Source organism: Diabrotica undecimpunctata, chromosome 5 (assembly GCF_040954645.1).
Source record: "Diabrotica undecimpunctata isolate CICGRU chromosome 5, icDiaUnde3, whole genome shotgun sequence".
NCBI classification, from domain to species: Eukaryota; Metazoa; Arthropoda; class Insecta; order Coleoptera; family Chrysomelidae; genus Diabrotica; species Diabrotica undecimpunctata.
This window is the reverse complement of record NC_092807.1, coordinates 138,300,344-138,326,427: the sequence shown is the minus strand read 5'-3', so window position 1 is coordinate 138,326,427 and position 26,084 is coordinate 138,300,344. Positions and strand designations below refer to the sequence as shown.

At 34.8% G+C, this 26,084-nt stretch overlaps 1 protein-coding gene across 1 annotated transcript in view; it reads left to right on the top strand.

The window, feature by feature from the left end:
- ck (unconventional myosin-VIIa ck) overlaps window positions 1-7,931 on the top strand; it is a 215,250-nt gene extending 207,319 nt beyond the window's left edge. The window contains exon 22 of the mRNA XM_072532811.1: window positions 1,630-7,931. Within this exon, the coding sequence (XP_072388912.1) occupies window positions 1,630-1,836 (207 nt within the window). The 3' untranslated portion in view covers window positions 1,837-7,931. The remainder of the gene's footprint in view (window positions 1-1,629) is intronic.
- Window positions 7,932-26,084: the final 18,153 nt, after the last annotated feature.

Genomic DNA, 26,084 nt, shown 5'->3' with positions numbered 1-26,084 from the left:
AACCTAAGAAAGCGATCTTCAACTTGACTTGTGGTTCCTTGTCTACCTTGACCTGGTCTCCTAGTGTATTGTCCTGTTTCCCGAAATCTTTGTATTGCATCAAACGCTGTACTTCGAGAAATTCCTAAAGCATTTGCGATGTAACGAATGCTCCGCCCATCATCCTGTAAAGCAATAGCTTGTGCTACTTCTTCTGGTGTCATAATTTTTTTTAATGCAAGTTTTAAACAGGAGACAATCAAAAACCTACAGCCGAACTTATAATCAGGTACAGTACCACAATAAACTTAAATTAATACTAAGCCAATATTTCACATTAATAACAAAACGTATGCGTAAAAGTGTTTTTGTTCGTAAAAAACATCTAAACAGGTTCAAACAAGAAAAAACTTGTCGTTAATAAGGCATAAAATACAATTTCAAACAAATTAAACAAGTTTCCATCTAAACACCAACAAAAAACAAAAAAAATTGAGTGTCCGGTTAATTTTGCACCCCAGTATATTTTTTCGTCGACTCATTTCGGCCAATTGTAACAGTTCTGGTTTTAACTGTTGTTCATCAAAATTAACATTGTATTTCTTCAACCAATCTATAATGTCTAATTTTAACCATTTAGCGGAAGGTTGTTTATTTATGATTTCACTATGGTAGGGTGCGTTGTCCATGACAATCAAAGATGGGTGTTCTAAATAAGGAAGTAATTGTGTACTTATCCATTTAGTAAATATTGTACTATTCATTTCACCGTGATAATCTGCAGTCAAAAGTTTGGAACAAAATAACAAACTGGCGTCTGAAATAAAAACTTTTGCTGAACCCGCATGAACCACAATAAATATTTTTCTATCATAACCACCTGGTTTACATACACTTCTGCTGTTGTCATCCTGCACATAATTTTATTTCCCCTAAAAAAATCCACGTGTTGTCTAAAAATACAACTTCTCGTGGATATGTTCTATTTCTATTTTCCATGTATTTACGTAAGAAACATGCCCGTTGTGCTGCAATATGAGTTCTTTCAATTAAAGCTCTTCGATGATTATCTTTTTTTAAATTAAAGCCCAAATCTTTTAATATTCTACTCAAAGATCTTTTACTTATAGAAACAATTTCTTTAGCCTGCAGCTCATTGATCAATTCTTCACGGATTACATGTTTCTTTAAAAAGTTATTTATTTTAATATGTTACTATAACATATTAACTACTACTCGTAATTCTCAACAGAAAGTTGATTTACTTACTATCCTGGTACATGTCATATATTGTATTTCGAATTGCCATTTTATTACCCTTAGGTAAATCAGTAGTTTTCGTTTTTAAACGAGTTCTGTTTTATCTCGGATAAAATAAAACAGGATTTTTTTCTTTTCTTTTTCGTATATTGTATACTGTTTTTCTCGCCAATTTAACTGCAGTTGCTACCCTCTAAACCAAAGTTAAAATATTATTAATATTTTTATTAAATTGATTGAATTATAATCAGTTATATTTATATGAATCTTACACACTGCTAAATAGATCCAAAAAAATAATTTTACACTCAATATTTTTGTGGATATTTAAGACAAAACTCAAAATTATAAATTAGTTTCTTTTAATTAATATGTATATATTTGTTCCAGGATATTTTGGTAACGCATCCCTTCACCAGGATTTCCAATTGGTCTTCCGGCAACACGTACTTCCATATGACCATAGGAAACTTAGTTAGGGGATCAAAATTGTTGTGCGAAACCTCCTTAGGTTACAAAATGGACGATCTTTTAACTTCTTACATTTCACTCATGTTGACGAACATGAATAAGCAAAGGAGTATAAGAATAAAGTAGTTTCCAAAAAGGCAATATTAGGTTATAGAAAATATAAATATTTTTGTATACCTATACATATCTCAACAACAAAAAGTAAACGATATTATGCTGTTATGGTAGATACTTTGAATTTAGTACACATTTATTTAAAATCTACATTAAAATTAGCTTTTCTATATTCCTCTTCTGTTGAAGAAGCTGTAAAGGTAACAATTGTTATAAATAAGCTCTTATGAATATGCAAATTTTGTTAGAATCATTTATAAAAAAAACAATGATTTTTAAATTGTTAACAAATCATTTTCAAAAACAATTTATTTTTCTTAACGTTTTCGTGTTCTTCTACACTGTCTCAGCGAAGGTTAATGGCGCATTTACACGGAGTATATTTTTATCTAACTTATCTTACGTCTAAAGGCACAAGGTATGCAACTGAGTATTTCACAAAACTCAGTAATAACGCTCGAAAAGAGGCACTTAATAAATGCGATAGGTAATTCGCGATGTATTGTTTCAGTACTTTTTTGGGATCTGTGTGTTTCGAGAATTTCGAGAAGACTTCTAAGGTTGATTTTTTGAGCGTTTGGTAGTGGGGGTAGAACAGCTCGTCAGATCGTGACGTATGAGAGGAAAGAAGTGAATACTGAAGGATATCATCCAAACAGATTTACGTACAGAATTTAATGAATAGAATTGAATGCTACAGAAAAAATCAAAGGGGCTAAATAACATTACTAAGATCTGGAGAATAAGTATTATTTTGGTCGCGTACTTTTCTAGCCCTTTTACTATGGTAGCACTATACGAAATGAGACTCTACATTGGTTATTTCTCACTGGTGAACACTTTACTATTTTAAAACTGGAGAAAGGGGATTTTATTGTGCAAAAATATTCTTTTTTAAATGCTAGAAAATGTGACAAACAGCCATTAAACCAACAAAAATACGTTGTTGGCCCTTTACAAGTCCTTGTTTCAGGTAGAAATGTTTATATAATAAAAACAAACTATTTTATAATTCATGTTCGGTTAAATTTGAGCCAGTTTCTCAAACTTTCTGGAGTATCTATTGTGAAAAGGAGATCTAAATTTCTAATTCAGATCAGTCCTTACTAAATTAAAGAATAATTTCAAGTCACAAACATTTGATTAGCTAGATTAACGACAGCGAAAGTTTGGGTCTTGGCGGAATAAAAGTGAGTTTTTTTTTATTAAAAGTAATTCTTATTTCCGTTTGGTCAGTTCTCGCTGATGGCACCATAGGCCTTCACATGTAATAAGCGATACTCTGCAAAGATAATGATGCCGACTTTAGAAAGTCGGCATCATATTTAATATGTTCATGCGACATCCATCTTGGCTTCTGAAAATCCTGTTAGTACTGTCGCAACCCTAACAGAAGCGGCAGCTTCGCTGAAAGTCACATCCTCGGTTTTCGCCTGTTCCCTTTGCGTTGACTTTCGAGTGGTCTTGACCTTTTTGGACGTTCGGCCTTCTGAGTTTATTATTTCGTCATGTCCTCCAATGGTTTATGTTCAGCCATTTTGGCTTGTATGTAATCTCGGCCTTGTTTCACCACCTTATTTATTTATTTATTTATTTATTTTAGCTTTAGAGCTGCCAGATAGATCAACATCTTCCAACGCTGTTACTCTGACCGACTTTGTGGTTCCCTGCCTTTCAGCATGGGAGGTTTCTTTAGAACTTCCTGGTCTTTCATCGTTCGGATTTTCTTTAGAAGTTCCCTGCCCTTAGGCTTTAGGAACCGTGGTTTTGGCTTTAGAGTTTCCTGGCATTTCGGCCTTCGGGAACCTGTTAACCCTGAGTTTTTTCTTTTTCCCTTTTTTACCATATTAGTCCCATAAGTAGCTAGGGAAAGACATCCACCTCTCGCAGAGTTCCGCTTGAGAGGGTAAGAATAAATACGATGGGGTGCAAGTTGTTGCACTAAAGGAACCGTCTGTGACACTGTCACCCTATGGCCTTACAGCCTTCACCACGGTGTCTCACGACTTGGGGAGGGTTTATCGACTATCTCCAGTCTAGATCCGCTAGATTCAGTTTTAACAGGGCTATCTCGTGAGGGGTGGAATCAATGATTACACACACCCAATCATTGTTGGGAGTACCCAGCGGTCTTGGGACGGTTTAAAGAGTAAAGAGGTTTAAAGTTCGAAGAATCTCCGTGCAAAACTCGTTACCTAGGATTTTTTCCTTCCCTGCTCAGCTTTACGCTGATTAGAAAAGCAACCATTTGCCCTCCTCACTGCTATCAGTTCTTATACTTTTTATGACGGTGTTATATATTCTGTGTTTATTTTCTTTTGGTATATTTCTATCATACAATATGCTATTCAGCTGTGTTATTACTCTTCTTCCGTCGTTGTTTTTGTATTTAATACCTTCGTACGTTTCCTCCTTGTTGTCCACCAATACACGTGTATTCCGTTCTGTAATCCGGTGTACTGTAATCTGGTCATTTGCAAAGCATAATGTGTACACCGTTGTATTATTGAGAAATATACCAATATTTTTACATTTCCGTTTCCAAATTTCTAAAGCCTTTTCTAGATAGATTTTAAAGAGTGTCAGTGACAAACAGCTTCTTGCTTTAGTCCTTTGTTAATCTTGACACCTGTTGAAAGAGGCTCTTTTGATTTTATTCTGAACGTGTTGTTTTGGTAGTTTGGAATTTATATTCGTTTGGTGGAGTGATTCCGAAAGGTTTTATTTCCTATCTTCTTTTCATCCCTTTATCTATTATTTGGGAGATGGAGGATAAAAATGATCTATTGTGGATTATCCTGCTCTAAATTCTGCATGTTTAAACAGCTTGTCTGTCCCATATTTTAAAGGTTCCGGGGAAAAATTGTTTAGTTTCGGAGACTTTCTGGTTTTCAGATATTTACAAATCACTTTAATTTCTCCTTTGAAAACTCTTATAGGCGATGTTAAAGTGAGTATGTGTACAGACTCTTAAGGGGGATCATTGGTGACAAACCAGGTTTCATTTAATTACTGATTTATTTTAACTTTTGCTCATTTGAGGATGTTTGGATTTTATAAGCCTGTTTTTAAATGATTTTTCTAAATCTGTAACCTATGCGGTTTAGGTAATCTCACAAATCTGTTCCACCATAGTAGTCTATCTCGTACCGCAGCATCTATCTCCAAGTCTTGGACGTAAGTTGTCTAAAATGGTTGTTTTGTGTGCATTTTGCAAAGTGTGCGTCGAATAGAATCTTGTATTTGCCGAATACGAATCGAAACGCCAAAAATAAAATATTTAATGTAAAAACTATGTGAAATATTCATCAACTAAATCTAATTTCCTAGATGAGCCAGTGTCACGCCCAGGCTTCTTTAAAGGATATTGGATTATTGACAATACTTTGACAGTTGAGTGTTATTTTACTTAAAATGTCAGTTTTCTTTACTGTATTATTTTTATTTATCCCTCCACTTTCAAAGTTTACAGAAAAAAAATTTATTATTTATTTTCATCATCAGTTGGCGCTACAGCCCTTCGTGAGCCTTGGCCTGCTTCAAAACATTCTTCCATCCTTCCCTATCGAGTGTCTGTCTTCTCCAGCCCCTCACTCCAATCTCCCTCAGATCTTCCTGTACATCGTCCAGATATCTGAGTTTAGGTCGCCCCCTTCTTCTTCTTCCGACCGGTCTGTTTAGCAAAATTATTTTAGTGGGATCACTCTCATCCATCCGCATAACGTGGCCCACCCACCTTAGGCGGTTTATTTTGATGGTCTTCACAATATCTGCATCACCAAAAAGTCTATAGAGTTCAAAGTTATATCGCCTTCTCCACAGACCCTGTTCGTTTACTCCGCCATATATGGTCCTCAATACTTTTCTTTCAAAGACTCGCAGTAACTCTTCATCTCGGGTCGTCATTGCCCATGTTTCCGATCCGTATGTGAGCACTGGGCGTATTATTGTTTTATAAAGTTTGCACTTTGTTGCTATTGACATACTTCTCGCTCTTAGTTGAGGGCCCAGGCCAAAATAACAGCGGTTAGCCACGCATATTCTTTTTTTTATCTCGTTGGATGTGTTATTTTTGTAGTCTACCAGTGATCCTAAGTAGCAGAATTCTTCTACCATTTCTATCGTTTCGTGTTGCACCTCTAAGTTATATTATTTATTTTATTATGTATAATTATTTGTTATGCGTCTAGTGACAAGGGAATTCTTTTTCATTCAATATGCTGATGAAATAGAATAATTTAGGACGATGGCATCATCAACAGGTATATTTACAATCATATTAATTAGTTCCAAGAAATTATTACTTGTATTTTGCTATGGTGGCTTCATTTTTATGAACGTGTACTATTTTCCAAGTTTACTTTTGTTGTAGTACTAAAATTATAACAGAAATTTAAACTCATAGGTTGATTTTAATTTCCGTTCAAACGAGTTATACTCAAATTGTATCCATAAAATAAATGTATAATAAATGCGATATTACTAGAGGTAGTGTCATACTTATAATATTTTAATTAATAGACACGGTCCTGTTTATCTGAATTGTGGGTTCATAAATAATTTCTTAACAATAACATGTTTACAAGTGGTTATTTATCTGTATTAGAGTTTATAAAATTAGATTATTATATTTCCGTAAAAATTTTAAACCAAAAGACGATAGCGAACTGTTTCAACAATAAAGGTGCTTCTAAACGAGTAATATTTTCACCGCAACATGTGGCTGCAACACAGTAGCTGGCAATATTGCCAACAATAACGGCCAGACCATGCAATATAGAAAAGTGTTTTTAGTATGTCTTTGTCTAGGTCATATAGCCTATAGTAGCCAACCACACATTTTTGGTTTCGCCCGTATTGTTTTGCAATAGTTGCCTGACGATCGTTTGGCGAGTGAAAATACTTACAATATTTACTTTGTTTTGGAATTATTTGTTGTTTTGGAAAATTTTGGAGCAATAAAATGACTCATAATTGGTCCAATAAGAGGATTCTACATTTGATTAACGAGAGAGATAAATTTACGGCCTGAGTTGTGGAATGTGGAAATCGGAATATATAACTATCGAAACGCAAAAAAGACGTATGGACTGTTGTCGCTGAAAAATGTTAGATTTCAAGTGATGAAACATACAAATAATCTACGTACGCAAAAGTGAGGAAAAAAAGATTGAAATTGCTAATGATAAACCAGTGTTGTCTAAAGTTTCACGCCCTTTTAAGTCGAATCTACAATCATTTCTTTTTTATTATAACACAATTATTATTATACAAACATAAGCCGTTAGGATGAGTATGATTTTGTCATCCATTGTTACCCGCTTGTATTGCCCGTTTACGAACAAATTTACGGGCAATACTGTTGCTGAGATATATATTGCTGAGCCCTCTGCTGTACTCAATTTTGTCTTAAATGGCTGGGCCATTGTTGCCAGTATTAGAGCCACATATTGCAGTAAAAATATTGCTCGTTTAGAAGCACCTCAACTGAAATACCTTATTTACACAAAAACTATAACAAAACATTTCTAATAAAAACAATATAATCCAAAACTATGACAATATGGCTTAAAGTATAGTTAAATTTAGATACATAATGTTGATTTAGAATGTTCGTGGCAATTATAACAAATGTCAAATTTAAGATTAATGCCCAATTTAAGTACGAAAAAAGGTATAGAAATACTTGTAAGCGCTAAAGTGTCAGAACATTATATTTCAATGATTGTGGCTCTATTCTCCTCTGAGGACATTTACTATTGTAAAACTATTAGTAAAAACGTTTAGTTGTATTAGTAGTGTAAAAACTAGTTTTTTTATGTTATTTCAATATTAGAAGGGCTGATCCAAACATAAAGGCGAATACTTTATACCGAATCTCTTCGAAAAGTCCAATTTTATTTTTGTAGGTACTTGTTAATACGGACCAATAATGACTTAAGTGTTTTATGTTTCTCGAAACTTTATATATATTTGTTGTCAACTATTTATGTATGTGTAATGTAAATATATTTACATCACTATGTAATATTTATAAGGTACATGTTTTTATATTGTGAGAATGTTTGTAAATAGGTGAATGACAATAAATTATATTTTTATCTGGCTATTATTTTTGTTAATATTTATTTGACCCAAGCATATATGACATCAATATACAAGAAAGGAAATAGAAAAAACTGCGAAAACTATCGGGGAATCAGCATTATATCGTCTATAGGCAGACTGTATGGAAAGACCATAAAGGAAAAATTAGAAATATATATACAAGATAAAATCGGAGAAGACCAGGCAGGTTTCACAGCGGGGAAAGCATGCTTAGATCACATTTACATGGTCGAACAACTAATAGAAAAAAGAATGGCCAAAAATAGATCCGTCCATCTGGCTTTTGTTGATCTTAAGAAGGCATATGACTCAATACCTAGAACCAAGCTATGGGAAGCAATGGAAGACATCGAAGTTCCACGAAGATTAATAAACGCGGTAAAAGCACTCTACAAGAATAACGAAGTAGCTATCAAAACGGGCAATAGAATATGCAGGCCATTTAAGACGACAAAGGGACTACTACAGGGTTGCTCCACATCCCCCACCCTGTTCAAAATATTCCTGGAAAAAACCCTGAAACCATGGAAAAGAAAGTGCGAAGGAATAGGTATACCAGTAAGGAACGAATATCTATATACGCTAAGTTTTGCCGACGACCAAATAGTGATCGCACAAGACGAGGATGACCTCAGTTTTATGATGAGAAAATTGGAGCAGGAATATACAAAGAATGGGATGGAAATAAACCTAAAGAAAACTGAATACCTAACAACGGCGAATACAGAAATAAAACAGCTGGAAATAGACGAAGGTAAACAAATCAAAGGAACAGACAAGTATAAGTATTTAGGTTTCATAATATCAAACAAAGGAACAACGGAGGAAGAGATAAAAAATAGACTAGGACAAACAAGAGACTGCATACGAAAATTGAACCCGGTACTATGGGATAAGAACATCAGCATGAACACAAAGAAAAGAATATATAATACCATGACAAGAAGTATCCTCACTTATGGGTGTGAAAATTGGACAATAAATAAGAAAACCAAAAACAAAATAAGAGCAACAGAGATGGAATTCCTAAGGAGAAGCTGCAGAGTAACAAGAAGAGACAGAATAAATAACATGGAGATTAAGAGGAGAATGGGAATGAACTCCGACATAATAGACTACATCGAACAAAAGAGATTAACATGGTACGGACATGTCAGAAGAGCAGACCAAAATCGGTGGATAAATAGAATAACAGAGTGGAGCCCGATAGGAAGAAGAAAGAGAGGCAGACCCCGAAGATCTTTCAGAGATGAGGTGGACGAAGCAATGAGTAGAAGAAACCTACAGGAAGGGGACTGGCTAAACAGGAAAAATTGGAGAAAACGGTTGAGTGAAGGAATACAGTGATAACTGTGGAAATCCTTGTATATATATATTTATTTGACAGAATAAAGGATGTTAAAGCGGATATTAAAAGCAGATTACCATTATCAATAATTCTGCTCTTCAATAAACACACTTAATTACAACTAATCTCATGAATAAACTGTTGGAAGCACAGACCTTTCCTGAGCCTTGGAGGACATCGATATTGGTACTGCTCCCAAAGCTGGGGAAAAGTATTGCCCTATCTGCCTCCTTCTGTGCATCGGTAAGCTGTATGAAAGTTAAAGGATACATGATTGAGACGTCAGGTGGTTTATCTCCGAGGCAATTTGATTTTTGCAATGGGAAAAGCACGATTGATGTAATCGTGAGTCAACTCGACGCACTGCTTGACAGAGGGGATGAACACCGCTGGGCAGCTCTGCTATTGTTCGATGTTAGAAACGCATTCAATACGCTGCACTGAAACGAGGAAATAAAGGCAATAAAGAAGTCTGGATGTCCTGATAAACTGTGAATACTTTCTTTCTTTCTCCCCTTCCTTTTACCCTAACAGGGTGTCGGATTTGGACTAGCTATTTTAATTTCCATTTACCCACCTCTTCCATTCTTTTCTGTTTCCTGTCATTATTTTCAATTCCTCGAGTGATTTTTGTTTAAGTTTTCCCGCCTCGACTACTTGCTGTATCCATTTTTTTCTTGGTCTGCCTTTTTTTCTTTTTCCGATGTATTTTGCTTCATAAATTTTTCTTGTTATTCTATTGGATTGCATCCTCATCAGATGCCCATATCAGTTCATTTGTCTCTGCTATTTTGTTCATTATCGGTTCCTGGTTGGCCATTCTCCTAATAGTCTCGTTGCTTAATCTATCCCATTTTGTCTTTCCAACTATCCTTCTTAGATGTCTCATCTCCATTGCGTTTATCCTGCTCTTATGTTTTTCCAGAATTGTCCAGTTTTCACTGGCATAGAGCACAGTCGGTATCACTATTGTGTTATATATTTTTTTTCTTGTTTCTCGTGCAAGTTCTCTTTTTCCCATTATTGGGGCTAACGCATAATATAACTTGTTTGATTTCTTTGCTCTATTTGTTATTTCCCAGTCTATTTTTCCATCATTAGTTATTATACTTCCCAGGTATTCGTAAGTTGTTACTATTTCCAATTCTGAGTTTTTACATTTTATCTTTATTTGATTATCTTCATTTGCCGCTGATTATCATTATCTTACTTTTTTCCTCGTTTATCTCCATTTTAAGTTCTTCTATTTGTTCTACCCATATATCCATTAGTTTCTGCATTTTATTCTCGAAAACTGCTATTAGTACTATGTCGTCTGCATACATTAAGGACTCTATTGTTACCGGTTGTAATCTGCGGTAACCTATTATTGTCTGTAGTTGATTAGTTCTGACTCTAGTGTTTCTTATCAATTCGTTCATTACTATTATGAATAGCAAAGGGCTGAGACTATCTCCTTGTTTAATACCTCTCTTCTAATTAAATGCTTCCGATCTTTCCCCTGTTATTTGTACCCTTCCTTTTACCTCTTTGTAATTACTTTCTATAATTTTTATCAATGCATTAGGTACGTTTATTTTCCTCAAGCATTTCCCTATAATATGTCTTTCTATCGTGTCAAATGCTGCTCTTGTGAACTGTGAATACGGAAAGGGTAAAACCTCCTTCGCATTTGCGGATGACCTTGCTGTACATGCAAGTGTAGCATTATGAAACGTAAATAACTGTGTACAAATCTGAAAAGCAATACTATTTTAGATTAATGTGGAAGAAAAATCTAAAAGAATTCGGATTTTGATTCTGCTCTCTGCGACAAGCAAACAGAGCAAGTTGCGGACATATTCTCGATGACGAGCTCCACCATCGAATTTCAATTTACCCCGTTTAAAAAAAAAAATTACCCTACCTAGCTATCCCCTCTTTTGGATTTTGAATCTACACATTGAACTGAAGAGATTGTGTCAGTTGAGGACATGTTCTCGATGACGAGCGCTACTCCTGAATTTCAATTTATTCCGTTTTTTCGAAAAATGACCGCACCTAGTTGTCCGTCTTTTTGGATTTTGATTCTACAAATCCTAATGAACCAACTGTGCAAGTTGCGGACAAATTCTCGATGACGGGCATCACCCAAAAATTTTGCATATTCACCACTGTCTGTCACCCCTTTATTCCCTACGAAGCTGTTTGCCCTTGGAGATTTTGCCTAGTTACATCATGACCTACTTATTTCCAAATTTTGGTGCATTCTCGAATACGAGCATCACAAAAAAACCGCGACTTTCACCCCTTATAACTACCCTCAGCTGTCCGCACGTTCAGGAAAGTCATGTACACGACTAATCCAACATGTCCCCGTATAGTTTGTCCATATTCCCGATCACGTCGTAAATCCGGCTCCAACTCTTTGTCTACTAGCTGGTTATTAAGCATCCACAGAATGGCCATTCTAGTGGTAGGTAGCTATTTTGTCAATAAGTGCTTGTGAGTTAATGAATGCCATACTTATAGCAAATTCTTATTCAATTTATCACATCTTTTTCTCTTTTTGTGGGAGAACAGGGAGTACAGCAAATATAGCACTTAACCATTCTTTGTCTTAGTTCTAAACTGAGATGATTATTGCAAAGAAATGTCTTTATTTTCATAAAAGTAGTTTTAGTAATTATTGCTATTCTTCGTTTTATTTCTATGTCTGGATCTAGTTGATCCGTTATGACAGTTCCGTGAACTTTTTTAACTTAGACTACATTTAATTGAAGTCTGCATCTGGATGTGGGTTACTAAAGACTAAAAATTTGGTTTTGTTTGAGTATTTTAATGCCTATTTCCTCTCCTACTTCGTGAATACGATCAAAGAGAATTTGGAGACCTTCAATACTTTCTGAAAAAATTACTGTATCGTCCGTGTATCTCATTACAGTCAGTAGTTCCCCGTTGATTTTGGTACGCTATGGCTGTCTCTTAAGTGCCTTTTTAAATAGCTGGCCCGAGTTAACGTTAAACAATGTTGGGGATAAAATGCAACCTTGTCTGACTCCTCGTTGTATGGAGATTTCGTCGATATAATTGTCTCCAACTTTTACGATAGCAGTTTAATTCCAGTACAGATTTTTATTGACACGAATATCTTTGTCATCTATCGCTATATTTTTTAGCATCTGCATTAATTTTACATGCTGTACTGATCAATCACAAATTAGTCCATCAACTTGTAATTTTACATTAATCTTAATTACCTGAATTTTAATAGTTTCACCTTGTATAATTGAGGAAACGCTTGCAATCATTTCCTAGGTTCAAATTATATTTGCCAGCTTCCAAAGTCAAAGGTTTTTTGTTCTATGCAATACACTTATTTGATGAATCGTAGCATTTTAGTGAGATTATAAATATAGCTTCAGGACTGGTTTGGGACGCAGTCTATTATAGATTTTTACCTCAACAACAACTATCGTATAATATTTCAGTAGCTGTCAATAAAACTATATTTTGCTCCATGATTTCAACATTTTATTTTAACATCGTCGATCGAAAAGAATCGGACACAGGGCATTAGAAACAATTCGAAATTATAATAACATTCGAATTGTCCAGTAGCTTATCAAATGCCTTTTCGAAGCGAACGAAGCATGCTCTTTCTTTGATCCAAAGGGAGTTTACACGGCAAATATTTGCTTCAGTGACGAATATGCAGACCTTGGTGGCAGAAGCATGTCAAGTTATGTGTGGATCGATAGCAGACAGGATTCTACAAAATTTTGCAAGAAAAAGGAAGAAAAAACTATGGTTTACAAGGGACTGGATTCAACAAAGAAAGTCATTCTAATTTAATGAATTTAATTAAAGACTCCAAGTAGCCTGAAGATTTAAAAAATTTGCTTAGAATGTCGGAATACCACTTTCGATATATGTTGGAACTTGTTAGTAGCCCTAAAATTTAAAAAAAATCTACTAATATGAGAGAAGCTTTATCGGTCAAACTGAAATTGCAAATAACACTTTGATATTTAGTGAATATTTATTAAGTCCCCAAATCATCCATAAGTAAATTTATAGGAGAAGATTTGATGCAGTTTGTGATGCTCTAAAATAATTTATTAAGGTAAGTAAAACTTTATTTACTCAAACGCGTATTGCGGTATTACATACAACTACATTCTCAGTTTTATGTTTATCAGCCACCGCATTGCTTTGCGATGCATCGCCTTCACTCGTGTTCGTATTCTCGCTGTCTTTCCTTTTGCTTACTTGATTAAAACTACACCATGTTTTTGTTTTAAGTGGGAGTACAAATTGGAGGTATTTTCTGATATATTTGAAACTTTGGGGCAAAAATTTTAAAAGTTTATTAAAATGTAACCAATTAATGCTTTTAGGTGGTGCCATTTTTCTTTCTAATTTTATTAACTACAAAACAATATTCACACTGTGTCCAAATACCTAATAATAAATGAAATAAACATAGGAAAGAAAACTCAATACTACCATTCCATGAGTCGCGATTATCTTTAAAGTTTAAAACAAGAATTTTTAAAACGAGAACGTTACTGACTGACCCCAACCTTTCAATCTTGTATACAGAGTATCTTGGTAAGTATTATGTATGAGAAACATGTAAAGTATATTGGTATTCTAATAAAAATTACTTCGTGGCTTTTTGAAAGTTATTATTTAATACTTTAATTTAATTAATTTAATGAATTAAAGGACTACCAGACAAAAATAATGTGCTAAAATACTTTTTTGAGGTCTGTAGGTGTTGGCACTATCTATTCAAAGCGCATAACACATGAACATCGAACCGTGAAAAGGGCCGTGAACATGCAGGAGTGGACTAGCTAAGTAAAACTAAATAAACTGAAAAGATATTTGTTTGTTTTGTAAATATATATATATATATATATATATATATATATATATATATATATATATATATATATATATATATATATATATATATATATATATATATATATATATATTTAACGTGATTATTTCGACTAAAAAACAATTTATAAATATGTTGGAAATATCGGGTATGTGGTCTATTAAATAAAAAATCTTTGTTTTTTCTAAATCTCAATATTTCGCCATTTATTTGATGGCTTCATCGGGAGTAACTGTAAAAAACAAACATTTCAAAACACTGACGTACACTTAGATTTACAATACTTACAGAAATTGAAAGATTATACACATAAATAAAATTAAAACTAAAATAACATTATTGTTGATGACACTGTACATTTAATAAAATGCATGTTAAAATTTCAAAGATATTTTAAATTCAATGCCAGTAGACGGAGAGCCGACGCCAGATGTAGCTCGTGATCGAGAATATGGAGAAACTATACGGGGATATGTTGAATTAGTCGTATACATGACTTTTCCGCACGTGAGGACAGGAGTGAGGGACGAGGGTGGTTATAAGGGGTGAAAGTTGCGGTTTTTTGTGACGCTCGTATTCGAGATAGTGCACCAAAATTTGGGAATAAGTAGGTCTTGATCTCCAGGGCAGTCAGCTCCGTAGGGTATAAAGGAGGACGGACAGGGGTGAATATGCAAAATTTTTGGGTGATGCTTGTCATCGAAAATTTGTCCGCAATTGCAGTCTTTTCAATAGGATTTGTTGAATCAAAATACTTTTTCATTGTGGAATCATTTTTCGTGAAAACGGGGTTAATTGAAATTGAGGAGTGGCGCTCGTCATCGAGAATATGTCTGCAACTTGCACTGTTTGCTTGTCGCAGAGTGCAGAATCAAAATCAGACTTCGTTTAGATTTTGCTTCCATATTAATCTGAAAACTTGCTTTTCAAATTTGTACACAATTATTTACGTTTCATAATGCTACACTTGCATGTATGACTTGGTTTACATAACTACTTAAATATAAAGAAGTATATAAAGTAAATAAAGTATGATTACCAAAGTTATGTGTAATAATATTACGTTAATATAATAATTCCTTACATAAAATATTAAATTAATCGTTACTTCCGGTATTTGTTACTAACGAGTATTTTGTAACGAATAGATACTGTTTTAACATCTCTACTATTTAGGACGTTTGAAGTAAAGGGTTGTATTCAAAAATGGATGTAAAAAATGATAAAATTATTAAATATTTGATTCTGCACTCGTGACGAGCAAACGGTGTAAATTGCGGACATATTCGAGATGACGAGCGCCACCAACAAATTTCAATTTACCCCATTTTAAAAAAAAAATGAGCCCTCCTAGCTGTCCATCCTTTTGAATTTTTATTCTACACATCTAAATGAACCCACTGTACACAATTATTTACGTTTCATAATGCTACACTTGCATGTAAAACTTGGTTTACATAACTACTTAAATATAAAGAAGTATATAAATTAAATAAATTATGATTACCAAAGTTATGTGTAATAATTCCTTACACAAAATATTAAATTAATCGTTACTTCCGGTATTTGTTACTAAGTCGAGTCTTTCGAGGAACTCCTTGTATTCAGATTTCTTGCGCGCGGACCGGATCTGTTCCTTCGTATTATCCGGGAATAATCCGATCAAATGTTGAAGGATGAACCGGCCCTCGTATCAAAGTTCCTCATTCCCCATCCGGATGAGATCCTCGTCGGTGAATGTGACCCGCCGACCGGGATTCTCGTACCTCCTCTCGAGATCCCCGTTGTACTCATCTGGATGAGCACGGCGCATGTGTTGGCGCACCCCAGCAAAAGACTTGAATGCGCATCCACATATGCCGCAAACGTCGTCGTCAGCCTGTATGGGTCCTCGGCAGCGTAGCCTCCGTATGTGAGTATCCATACCACTGTACTGTACAAGTTGCCGACATATTTTCGATGATGAGCATCACCCAAAAATTTTGCATATGGGGCGTTCAAGTATTAGGTAAAGCAATTTTTGAAGATTTTTGACTCCTCCTCGCATTACTGATAACAAAAACAAAATAAAAAGGACGTGCAATACAGTCGAAGGATTTTCCCTAAAACATAAACAAAAGGAATAGAATAACAATATTATACAATACAATCGAGGAAATCCCCGTATAACATAAACGAAAAGCATTGCTAATTTGAGATATTTTAATTCCATAGTTTTTTTAAATAACAAAAACAGTGTTACCGCAACTGCACAGACCATATCCTATCCCTAACAACACATATTGAAGCAGGTTTTCACAGAAAGCAAAAAACATCCGTTGCTTTCATTGACCTATCAGCTGCATACGATACTGTCTGGAGACAAGGACTAAGCTGCAAACTAATCCGTGCCATCCCGTGTCAAAAGGTAACTAAACTCATTGATAGCATGCTCACCGACAGACTTTTTTAAGTCACAATGGGCAATTTTAAAAGTGTCAAAATGAAACTCAGCACTGGACTGCCACAGGGATCTGTTTTGGCACCCTTACTGTTTAATTTATACATCGTGGACCTACCTAGGACAACTTCGCAGACATTTGGCTACGCTGACGATTGGGCCATTGCAGCAGGACATAATAACACGGATATTACAGAAACAATACTAACGGATGACCTTGCCGTTATGGAAGAATACTTTGACAAATGAAGGTGTGCTGTTTCCATCTGAATAATGCCCAAGCCAACAAAAAACTCTCCGTTAACATTGAAAACAGACTGCTCACTCATAACTCAACACCAAAATATCTTGGAGTGACTCTGGACAGAACATTAAGTTTTAAAGAACACCTACAAAGAACGGCAGCAAAACTGAAAACGATAAATAATATCGTCCAAAAGCTATGTGGCACTACATGGGGGTCCTCAGCCGCCGTACTCAGATCATCCGCTCTCGGACTTGTATACTCGGTGGCTGAATATGCTTCCCCGGTATGGCTCAATAGCAAACACATGAAGATTATTGACACCCAATTAAACCAGGCAATGCGAATGATCCCAGGTACAATTAGACCCACACCGAACTATTGGCTTCCCATTCTGAGTCACATTGCACCGCCGAAACTGCGAAGAAGTCATTCTCTTCTCAGAGAATATAAAAAAATCGAGGCTATCCATCAGCTACCCATCCACCATGATAAGCTTGATATCGAAATAAACAGACTGCGCTCCAGATATCCTCCATTGCTAAGAGCCAACTCCTTACATCAGGAACATTTCAACCTCACCAACGCCTGGAGAAGACAATGGGAGAGCGACTCACCACAGGAAGCACACCAAATGGCCTGTATCGATCAGAAACCGCCAGACTTTGAACTGACTCGCAATACATGGACAACGCTAAACAGAATAAGAACAAGTAGCAGTAGATGTGCTGACAACTTGTATAGATGGGGAAAAGCCCTTACTCCTGAGTGTGACTGTGGTGCGCAACGACAGACCGTCCGTCACATTGTTGAAGAATGCCCCCGAAAGCGATTCCCTGGAGTTTTAGATGAGTTCCTGAATGCGACCGAAAATGTTTTTCATTATATTAATAATACATTAGATGTTCGTTTGTAATATTCCATGTAACGTTTTATATTGATTTTTAATTATGTGTTCTTATTGTATGCCATACGATAAATAAATAAGTGTAACGTAACGCGTTGTTCGAACCCCCTCCCTCTGTAAAGCACCGTCACGTTTTACAACACCCCCTCTCCCCTAATTGCGTTACTTAATACTTGAACGATCCCTATTCACCTTCATTGTTCGCCCATGGAGATTTTGCTTAGTTAGGTCATGACCTACTTATTCCCAAATTTTGGTGCACTTGCTCCCATCTCGAACACGAGCGTCACAAAAAAAACCGCGCTTTCACCCCTTATAACTACCCTCGTCCTCCACCCAGCTGTCCGCACGTGCGGGAAAGTCGTGTACACAACTCACTACACAACTAATCTAACATCTCCTCTTATAGTTTGTCCATATTCCCGATCACGAGCAAAATCCGGCTCCAGCTCTTAGTCTACAGTAGATCCTTACAGAATATTTATGAAATGTCTATATATGAAAGAACTTCTTCTTCTTCTTCTTCTTCTAATGGCGCTACAACCCTTAGTGAGTCTTGGCCTGCTTAACAATGTTCTTCCATTCTGCCCTGTCGGATACTTTCCTTCGCCACTGCCTGATGTTCATGGTTTTAAGATCCCTCTCTACGTCGTATATGAAAGAACTATCAATAATATTTCAGAAGAATTAACTCAGCTTAAAAATTAGTGAACTGTAATTTATTCGACACAATTCAATATCTTGTTGATATAAATTTAATTCATAAAATTATTAAGTAATCATTTTTTTAGTTTATACATTTGTTAAATTTACATGCACGCAAACATGTATGGTAATTTTTCAACGCCCGCTAATAACCCTGTATGATTGATGCTGTTTTGTGTAAACAAAAAAAATTTCCAAAAAAAATCTAAGGTATCCTAAAATAGAATAATAAAGCTGAATACTGATGATATAATAACTTAATATACCAAAAAAAATAGTTTTTTAGGTTTATTTACATTTCGGTTGCTTAAGATCAAGAAGACCTCAATACGGATCTGGGGGCAATTTATTTAACGTCAAATCAGACATTGTTGAAAATTAAAGTAACATGTAAAAATACCAAGAATTACAGTACACTATAATTGTAAACCGCAAGGAGTCCATAATACATAACAATAAAATAATAATTATGTAGCTATCTACCGGTGTGTCGTTATCACCCTCTTTGATCAAAATCACTGCCTTGACTTGCACATTAGCCAATTCCTTTTTTCCCATGTACTCAATGAAAGAATAAGACCTCTTTCTTACCTTTGACTTCAGTGTGGGAATCAGTTCACCTAATTAATATACAGGAGGAAACAATTATTAAAAATAATTCCATTGTTATCTTAATTCTCCCACATTTAAGTATAAATAACAAGTGTACTAAGAGATTTTATGTTTTTTCATTCATTTTATCCGTGAGAATTTGTTTTTATATGAATCCGTGAGAAAAATGAACTTCCTTATTTTGCCTTGAGATAGAAAAACTGTAAAAACAAGACGCAAAATGATATTTTACTTCAAATATCTTAGGCTAAAACAAAAGTTGTTTAAAGATGCTTTATTTATTTCGTACCAAGTTTAATATGTTTTGCTTTAATAGTTCCTAATATTAAAAACTGTACGGAAAGCACCACTTTAGAATTTCAATATCTAAGAATAATAATTATTGGACTGTGTGTTTTTGCGTTCTCCACAATCTGTCCCCATTCTGTTACGATTTACTTTCGGTAACCATCGATTAATTACCATTAATCATAATTAATTATCATAAATTAATTACCAAGTGGATACTCGTAATTTCTATCTTGCACTCTGTATCTTATTTTAAGCCTACCTTTATGTCGATTGACGACTGGGTCCACAAATTTTTTGGATAATTTTTCGTTTAAATACACTCATCCTCTCTTTATCTCTCTTCGTCAGTGACATGAGCCATATGTGATGATTAGTCTAATGGTGCTTTGTAAATCCTCATCTTTATTCTTCTGCTTTTCATGAAAACTTTATAGACTGTGACAATTCCAGGTATCTAATTTTTTTTTAATTATTATAGGCCTATATAATAATAATAATAATACTAGTACTAGTAGTAATAATACTACTAATGTAGAAACTTTTTCAAATGATGAAACTTCGAGTTAGACAAATGTCGTGTACTAAATATAGTCAAGGGAAAGGTTCAGCCCGGAGGATTCGATATGCAAAATGGCCAAAACATCAAGGCTATGGGAAAAAATGATATGTATAAATATCTAGGAGTAAAGCAAGCGCGGGAAATTGATCATAAACAAATGAAAATCGAATTAACATCAGACTTCATACGAAGGGTAAAGCAACTACTCCGCTCACATCTTAATACGAGTAGTAAAAATTTGTTTAAGGCATTAAACACCGATGCATTTTTCGCGCTTAGCTACTCATTTGGGATTATTAAGTGGACTAAAACGGATATAGAAACTCTTCAGCGAAAAGTACGAACACACCTCACAAAGTCACAAAAACACCATCCTCGAAGTGCAGTAGAAAGAACGACATTACCGCGGTATTTAAGAGGAAGAGGACTTATTGATATAAGCGAGCAATTAGAAAAACAGATTACTAATTTACGAACTTATTTTCAGGTGCAGGCGGAGACATCTACCCTTCATCGCGTGATTTGTGCAGTAGATGACACAACAAGAAATGCGCATAAACAATCTTACTAAGAACGAAAAAATGCGCAGCTGGATGGGTAAACCTCTGCATGGGCGACATCCGACTGAAGTCAGTCAAGACTATGTCGACAATACAGCGTCGAACTATTGGCTGACATCAGGAAAGATGTTCCCTGAAACAGAAGGTTCATTACTCACATTCAGGATCAGGTTATACCAGCCAAAAATTACCTGAAATATATCGTCAAAGACCCTAGGTCCAAAATCACAAATGCCGATATGGATGTCAAGCTCAAGAAACCATCCAAAACCTTACCGGGGGCTGCCAGGTATTTGCTGCAACTGAATATAAGGAACGGCATGACTCAGTAGGAAAGATCCTTCATTAAGAGATAGCCATCAAACTGGGACTTCCCCAAACAAACCATCTCCCATATTATCAATGCGTTCCTGGAAGTATACTTGAGAATGATAACTTCAAGCTATACTGGGACCGCACTGTGCGACAAACAGTGGCACCTAATAGACCAGATCTCATACTAGTTAATAAACTAAAGAGACAAACAACACTTATTGATATGGCGATACCCAACAACAATAATCTTTATGTTAAACAGAACGAAAAGATCGCCAAGTACAGGGGTCTGGAAATTCGAAGACAGTAGGGAATGGAAAGTATCCAGACAATACATATTATTCTCTCTACTACTGGAGTCATTCCGAAGAACCTCCTAGAAAACATAAAAAAGCTAGGTCTGAATAAACATCTCTACAAGATCATGCAAAAAGCTGTACTGTTCTCAACGTCCAGATGTTTACGAAAATTTTTGGGAGATACTTCAGCATACCATGTCACCTAAGGCTCGATAACACGGAAAGAGTCCCACCAGAGCTCAATCCTTTTGATACTTAGGTATCTGGGATGAGTGAATTTTCCCCTTAGAGGGAGTGTGAGCCGTATGGCAAAATCTGTAAATGTTTATTGATTTCACTCTACAAGAAATAATTATAATTAGTAGCTTTTTTATATACGTATTTATTTTACATTTTTGCACTGAAAACCCGAAAAAACATTTACTCATTACCCGTTAAAACCTATTGGTCGAACACGGAAATAGTGTGTGACTATATTTAAATATACACTCATGGACAAAAATATCGAATATTTTGGAATTTTCAAATTTTTGTTTTTTCAAAATAAATTCTGGTCAAGCAAGTCATTTATTGTAAAATAAAGTTAATTTTAACAATGTTTAATGAACAATTTTAAGTTTTTATGCGGAGAAAATTGTGAAAAAAATAAATGTTTAATATTAGGTAAATAAGGTTATTTTACTCTAAACTGAAATGATAATTTAAATTGCTTTAGCAACTGGTTTAAACTGAAAGAAGTGCATGGTCAGTAACGAGTATTCCCCCCCTAGCTTTTATTACTGCTTGCATCTTTCTCAGCATGCTTGCAAGTAAATTTCGGACATATCCTTGAGAAATTGCATTCCATTCATCCTGTGCAGCAAGCCTAAACTGCTCTATCGTATTTGGAACGGGATTTCTATGTCGTATGCTGCGTTTTAGGTGATTCCACATGTGCTCTATTGGATTTAAATCCGGTATAGACGGTGGCCAATCCAATCTTCGAATTTGGACCTCATCAAGATAATTACTCACTATGGCAGCGGCATGTGGTCGAGCATTATCGTGCATTAACGTGAATCTTTCATATCCAATGTAACCAACATATGACAAAACATGATCTTGCAGGATGTTTTAAACGTAAGAATCACCAGTCATCCGTCCAATTACTTCCACAAGTGCGGTACGTACCTCCCAAATAATACCTTCCCAAAGAATTATGCCATCAACTCCAAAACTAACGGTCTGGGCGAGACTTTGGCGGGGCGTCTGGGCTTTAGGTTTGCTTCTTTTGATTTTCGTCTAACTGTTTGTGAACTCATATTAACTTGTCTAACATTTAATAGCTCATTTCTGAGGTGCATCGCTGTCAATGAACGATTTCGTGTAGAATTAAGAACCATAAAACGGTCATCAATTGCGGTTATGCACCTTGGGCGTCGTTGACCAGGCCTTCGTACAAAATTTCCTGTTTCGCGGCACCTTTTTAGAGTATTTGAAACTATAGATTCAGTTCTGCTGAGACGTCGTGCAATACCTTTTTGTGCATATCCTTCCTCGTACAAAATTACAATATGTGCTACTTGGATTTCATCGCAGTGTCGAATTGGTGGGATACTTGTTTTTAACTAGTTAAATCAAAACAATATTTAATTAAACTTAATAAATTAAACTAAAAATAACCGATTTTTCCTTTACGTGAAAAAGGATTTTTATGATAAAATGTACGAATGACACTAATCACTGAATAAACGTCAAAATAAACATCAAAATATTTCAAACCAGTTGAGTACATCAGCCTACTATAATGAGTATTATCGGTAATCTAAAATTATTTTGAAATAATAGTGACTACAAAAAAAATTGAAAAATTCCAAAATATTCGATATTTTTGTCCATGAGTGTATTTAAACTGGGTGAATATAACAAATCACTCTATTTTTTTTTACTTTCTTTTTTTTTAATTTTGATCAGTATTTAGTTAGTCAGATCGAAAAATTTATGCACAAACATACGATCTAGGATTCATACCTACTTTTTGGATATAGATTTTATCATACGTAGTGAATTATTAAGAGTATGAATATATATTTTGTATATGTTAGGCAAGTGGTTAACTATTTTTGGAGCAAGATACATGGCAGATCTCTGTCCTATTGATTTTTTGATATTTCCCAACTGAACATGTTAATTGGTTTTAGTGAGAGTATTGTAGTGATGAGGTAATGTAGGTACTCAGGAAATGATAACGATTGTGTAGGCGAGTTTATATACGCATGGATTTGCTGGCGCCAGTAGCCACGCCAGTTATGTTGGCACGCCAGTGACGATTTACACTAGATTTACAGAATAGAATATTTTCTTTGGCATGCCAGTTTCATTTTTAAGTTTGCACAGAGCAATATTGTCGTTGTTTACACAATAGTAACATGTCAATCGAGGAAATAAAATTTGAATTCCGTAATAGGTGTCGCTTAATTCTAAAACAAAGTAGGTATTGTTGAAGAGATGATTAGCCGCGTGGAAAAGAAAAGAAATCATAAGCGAAGAGGCCGAATTTTGATTAGAAACTGGGTTGCAAATAGACAGAAATTTGGTGCTTCAGAAAAACAGAACTTTCAACCGAAGATCCAAAAAATTACAAAAATTGTTTACGGATATCGGAGGAACAGTTTAAAATTACCATTGTTTTTGCAATATTTTCATCTACACATGAATTCCTGTGTTTGTATCGATCAGAATAAATGACCCACAAACATATACCCTGTTCGTATACTTCAAGAAATTTTACAATGTACTGGAAACTTCATTTTTTACCTCGTGGACTGGTCATTTCAAGTGATATTTTTGTTAAAATTGCTTTACAACAAATTTAAAAATATAATATTATAATATATATATATATATATATATATATATATATATATATATATATATATATATATATATATATTATAATAATTGTAAGGAATATTATAATTTAAAAGAACCACTACGGTTTACACGTGCAAATTCGATTTAAAACGACCATAAAATAGTCAGTGTTGCATAAAAATTTGGAAGATTCCTACTTTACTGGCACAATACATGCCCTATTCAGACTTGCTTACCAGTTCTCGCCAGTAACTGTTTATCATCATCATCATCCAGCCTTCATTTATCACATCCACTGCTGGACATAGGCCTCCCTTACAATCGTCCATTCTTTTCGATTTTGTGCTCTTTGTTGCCAATTTTTGGTGATACGCCTGATGTCGTCAACCCAACGTATAGGTGGTCTTCTTCTACTACGTTTGTCTGCTCTTGGCCTCCAATTTGTAATTTTGCTCGTCCATCGTGAGTCATGCATTCTCGCTACATGGCCTGCCCAGATCCATTTCAGTTCCGCTATGCGTTCCACAACATCAGCAATACTCGTCCTTCTTCGCAGAACTTCGTTTCTTATTCAGTCACGCAACGTCACTCGAAGTCGTGTCTTGGTTAGAGTCATAGTTTCCGCCACATAGGTCATGACCGGTATTACATTGGTCAAATACTTTTCTTTTGAGGCTAATTGGTATGTTGGCCATAAGTGTGTCTAGCAGTTTTCCAAAGGCTGCCCACGCTAAAGTGATTCGTCTTTGGATTTTGCATGTTTGGTTATCCCTGCTGATTCTTATTTCATGACCCGAATATGTATATTTCTCCACCAGTGGAGAGTAGAACTGGCGGAGAAAAAAAAATAGTAACTGTTTATACATGCCATTTTATTTACTGGCGCGGCCAGTAAACTGGAATACCTAGGCCACGTGATGAGGGGACCAAAATATGAAATTTTGAGAGTCATAATACAGAGAAAGATTCAAGGAAGAAGATCTGTTGGCCGAAGGCAGAACTCATGGTTAAAGAATCTACGTGATTGGTATCAATGCACATCGATTGATTTGTTTAGAGCAGCAAGCTCAAAAATAAAAATAGCCATTATGATTGCCAACCTCCGTAGGGAGACGGCACTCTAAGAAGAAGGCGCGGCATCAGCTACTGGCGTCAACAAATCCATGCGTGTATAAACTCGCCTTATGTGTACAGTAGCAGGGAATACATATAAAGTTGCCTGGTATATATATTACGTTAGTATCACAGAATAATAAATGAGAGGAGTATGTCATTTTTTATTAATTATTTAATGTTTAATAAATAATTATTAAAAATTTATTAATTTCCGAATTAAATTAATTAAAAATTTCCGTCGAAAAAAAGTCGAAATTGAAACGTCAATAAACTTATTTTAAACTTCAATTGTGGCTTATTCGCATTAAAATAGTAATTGTCTTAAGATGCCACAAGAAAATAGCTTCAGAATAATATTTATTAATTATTATTTTCAATATTTTTTTTGTAATATGTCGACTTTCTATAAATAAATTTTTTGTATACCACCCCACCCAAGAATTCCAAATCTAATTCTAGACTCAACTAGTGCATAATATAATATTTTTAAATATTTTAAATCTATTATAGATTTGAGAAATTTGGAACTAAAGCTCTCAAACACTTTGTTATTTTATTTATATGGACATCCCATCTGAAATGAGTCGATTTATTTTAAGATATTTTATAGTTTTACTTGATTTTATAACTATATTTTCCTATAAAGAAAACCTATATGTTTTCTGCAGAGATTTCGGTGTCTTTTTTTTTAATTATTAACAATTTAGTGTAAAAAAATACATTTTTCCGAATTTTGAATTTTTAGTTCTCCGTTAATATGGTCTACCTAATCTTCATTTCAGTCTCAGTTTTAACACGGACAGACAATTCTGTCTAAGTTAAATCGTATCCCTACTTTTACCTAATCGTTCTAGAATAACTTTGTTTTTTGTTTAAATTCGTGTAAAACTGACAGCTTTTTAAATATGGAAAAATATTGCGTCTACGAGTAATAGCTTAAAAGTTATTCTAATTGTTTATACGTTAAAAATAATAGTAATTTTGCAAAACGATTTTTGGTTACAAATTTTTT